The sequence below is a fragment of the Tupaia chinensis genome, unplaced genomic scaffold, assembly GCF_000334495.1.
Source record: "Tupaia chinensis unplaced genomic scaffold, TupChi_1.0 Scaffold000465_1, whole genome shotgun sequence".
Taxonomy (NCBI): Eukaryota; Metazoa; Chordata; class Mammalia; order Scandentia; family Tupaiidae; genus Tupaia; species Tupaia belangeri.
Window position 1 is genome coordinate 2,633,075 of NW_006159974.1, and position 3,741 is coordinate 2,636,815.

General features: G+C 57.5%; 1 protein-coding gene across 1 annotated transcript in view; it reads right to left on the bottom strand.

Moving 5' to 3' along the window:
* Positions 1 to 3,741, bottom strand: part of NYAP1 (neuronal tyrosine phosphorylated phosphoinositide-3-kinase adaptor 1) — an 11,026-nt gene that overhangs the window by 5,630 nt on the left and 1,655 nt on the right. Inside the window, 2 exon segments of the mRNA XM_014590609.2 lie at positions 19 to 404; positions 1,943 to 2,298. Of these exon segments, the coding sequence (XP_014446095.1) occupies positions 19 to 404; positions 1,943 to 2,298 (742 nt within the window).

The following is a 3,741-nucleotide window of genomic DNA, read 5'->3' on the forward strand; positions in this document are numbered from 1 at the left end:
GCCCCGCCCCCCCCCTGCCTCTTCAGGCAGTGGGTACTTCATCTCCTCATATATGGCCTCACTCTCTTCAGAGTCTGAGTCGGCACCAGCTGGAGGGGTTGGGCCTCCACTCCCAAGGGGTGGCCCAGTCAGGCTACCTCCACTTCGTCCTCCTCCCCTGAAGACATCTCCCACCATCTCAATGTACACAGGTTCTTCTTCCTGGGCACCCACATCAGGGTCTCCAGCTACTCGAGAACCACGACTGAGGCGCTGAAGGGGCAGGTTTCCCCCTCGAGGAGAGGGGGCTGGAGGGCAGGACTCATCAAAGGAGACTGAGAGCTGAGTGTTGGGGCTTCGCCTGGGCTTCTGTGGAGGGACCTTCCGGCTGGACTCTCGGCCCTCTGGGGTAGGTTTCTGTGAGCCTGGCAGGATGGGAAAGAGAAAAATAAACTGGGCCTTAAAAGGAGAAGGAAATGGGGAGGACCTTCCTGATCTCTTGACCCAGCTGCAAGGACATAGCTGCCTCTTCATTTACCCTGCACCCCTCCTCAGTATGCAACCCTAGTAGGTTCCTTTTCTGTCGCTCAGTCCTCAGGGTTTCTTTCTTTCTTTTTTTTTCTGGAGATGTTTTTGCTATAGAGAGCAAGCACTTGCCAGAAAGACAGAGAGAGACAGAGAGACAGAAAGAGAGAAATCACCCCCCAGGGGGAATGGCCATGCCTCAATCCCTTCTCCTCCATTCTCCTCTCAGGATCTTGGGCACGCACACACAAGCGCCCGGAGTGAGTTTAAGCTACTGGGTCTGGGGCTCAAACCGCGGTCAACTACATGGGAGTCCAGCGACATAGCCATTATGCCAACTGCTGGTCCCATCCTCAGTGTTTCTAATGAACTCCACAGAATTCGCAGCTTCCATGCTAAATTCTCTCCCATTAGTATGTTCCTCCAAGGCTACCACCCCCATCCTGAACAGAAAGTGCCCTTGGCTTTCTAATGGATCACCTCAGGCCCATTCAACTCAGGCCCATCCAAAAGGACCCCCTATTCTTTTTGAGAAAAGAACCTTCCACTTCCTTGGTTCTTCCCTGAATGAATTTTCCAGCCTACTCCCCCATCGCCCCTGGAGTGGATCCTCCCAGCTCCCAGCTTCCCCTGAGGAGAGGTGAGGGGTGTCTCACCTGCTTTCTTGCTGGGGGGTGTTTCTGGCCCAGATCCCACCATGCTGAGCTTGGTGCTGGGGTGTCTCCGGGGTTTGGCTGGAGGCCTTCGGGTGCTGCTGTCCTCTGTGAGACCTCCACTGCCACTCCCAGGGCCACCACCCACACTGTCCATGCTGCCCACAGAGTGGCAGGGGGGGGGGGGGGGGGGCCAGGGGCGGAGTTCTTTCTTTCTTTTTTTTTCTGGAGATGTTTTTGCTATAGAGAGCAAGCACTTGCCAGAAAGACAGAGAGAGACAGAGAGACAGAAAGCGAGAAATCACCCCCCAGGGGGAATGGCCATGCCTCAATCCCTTCTCCTCCATTCTCCTCTCAGGATCTTGGGCACGCACACACAAGCGCCCGGAGTGAGTTTAAGCTACTGGGTCTGGGGCTCAAACCGCGGTCAACTACATGGGAGTCCAGCGACATAGCCATTATGCCAACTGCTGGTCCCATCCTCAGTGTTTCTAATGAACTCCACAGAATTCGCAGCTTCCATGCTAAATTCTCTCCCATTAGTATGTTCCTCCAAGGCTACCACCCCCATCCTGAACAGAAAGTGCCCTTGGCTTTCTAATGGATCACCTCAGGCCCATTCAACTCAGGCCCATCCAAAAGGACCCCCTATTCTTTTTGAGAAAAGAACCTTCCACTTCCTTGGTTCTTCCCTGAATGAATTTTCCAGCCTACTCCCCCATCGCCCCTGGAGTGGATCCTCCCAGCTCCCAGCTTCCCCTGAGGAGAGGTGAGGGGTGTCTCACCTGCTTTCTTGCTGGGGGGTGTTTCTGGCCCAGATCCCACCATGCTGAGCTTGGTGCTGGGGTGTCTCCGGGGTTTGGCTGGAGGCCTTCGGGTGCTGCTGTCCTCTGTGAGACCTCCACTGCCACTCCCAGGGCCACCACCCACACTGTCCATGCTGCCCACAGAGTGGCAGGAGAGGGAGCGTGGGGCCATGGCGCTGCGGCAAGGGTGAGGGGTGTGCTCCTGGGAGGCAGGCATTGTCATGAAGCCCATCCTGAGGGAGCGGCGCAGTGAGGCGATGTCTCGCACTCGAACCCCAGGCCCTGGGCCAGCCCCAGGCCCTGCCGGGCCTGCAGGGGCCACCTCCTTACTGGAGCTGTGGAGAGAAGAACACGTTGGAGCAGAGGTCAATACTCAGGCCTGGGCCTCCCTGTTCAACACACTAAGAGGTAGTGGTGACCCCATCGCCCCCCTAAGAAGAGAGAGGGAAACTGGGGTGGGGATGGGGACGCCTGAAAGTCTAAGGCATCCCTGTAGGGACTTCAGGCAGAAGTCCTAGGCTTAAAAAAAGGCAAGGCAATTGGGGACAGGGACGAGAGGGGGAGTATGTGTGCAGTGGAGCATGGCTGGGGCTGGCGGATGCAGTGCAAGGAGATATGTGGACAGCCTTGTATAGGGAGAGCTGCAACCTGGGACAAGATGGCCCTGGCTGACAGACAGACACACCTGCCCCTCCGCTCCTTGGCCCTGCTTCCTGTGATGCGGGCCCACACCTGGTCTCTGGCCTCCCCTCACGCCCAGCTACTGTGGCCCACGCCCGCACACAGCGCCAGCTCTCCAGATGCGGATGTGCCTCACTGCCACAGCAGCCTCCCCCCAGCTGATCCTTCTTCCCCCCTTCCTCCCTCTCGCTTGGTGCTATCTTCTTCTGTCACCCTCCCAGCTCTCCCAGCTCACCCCCATTCACTGTCCCCAAGGTTCTGTGTGAGTGAAGGGGGGGCGGCTGGCAGGGAAGAGGGGAGAGCTGCTGTGGGGTGGGCTCTCATTAAGGGCCTGTCTACTAACCCTTCATTAGGAAGAGATCGCTGTAGCAATCGCTCTGATTAATCTAATTAACAACAAGAATTAAACTCCACAGTTGTGAGAGGGAGAAGGGAGCAGGGAGGTGGCTCTGAGTCAGGCTCCAAGAGGCTGTGCAGTCAATGGGAGTAAAGAGGGAAGAGAGCGAGTTGGCAGAAGCCAGGCTCAGGCCCAGGCCCCTGGGAGTGCAAGGAGAGAGGGCAAGCAGGCACTGGGAGGTTTAGGAGGGGGATCCCAGCCCTGGCTCACTGTAGGCTGATCCTGCACACACCCTGTCCCCCCACACACAGCCCTTAGCTTGTCCATGCACCTACTCCAGCAGAGGAGACTTGGAGGAGGTCAAATAGATGTTCCCTGATGCCACTGAAATGACCCCATACCCGGGCCCTGTGAGAGTGGTTGGGCCTGTACCTTCCAAGGTCAGGTGACAAAGGAGCTAGCACTTAGCCCCACACTGACAGAGCAGAGAAGACCACAGGCTGGAGGTGAGTCAGAGAGGAGTGACTCGGGCCTCTGGGGACAAGGAAGAGCCAGCAGGGTGCTCCTGAGTTGGAAGCCCCCCAGGAGGCTGGAAAGGGCCTTCAGCCAGGAGCAGGGCTAGACGGGGTGTGTGGACTTGCAGTCATTCTGTACTGAGCACAGACTCCAAACTGAGACAGTTCGTTGATGACACAGCTGCTGAATCCCAGGAGAGGCTGTGGCCCAGCAAGGGGGCAGGCAGAGGTGGGAGAGGCGGGGG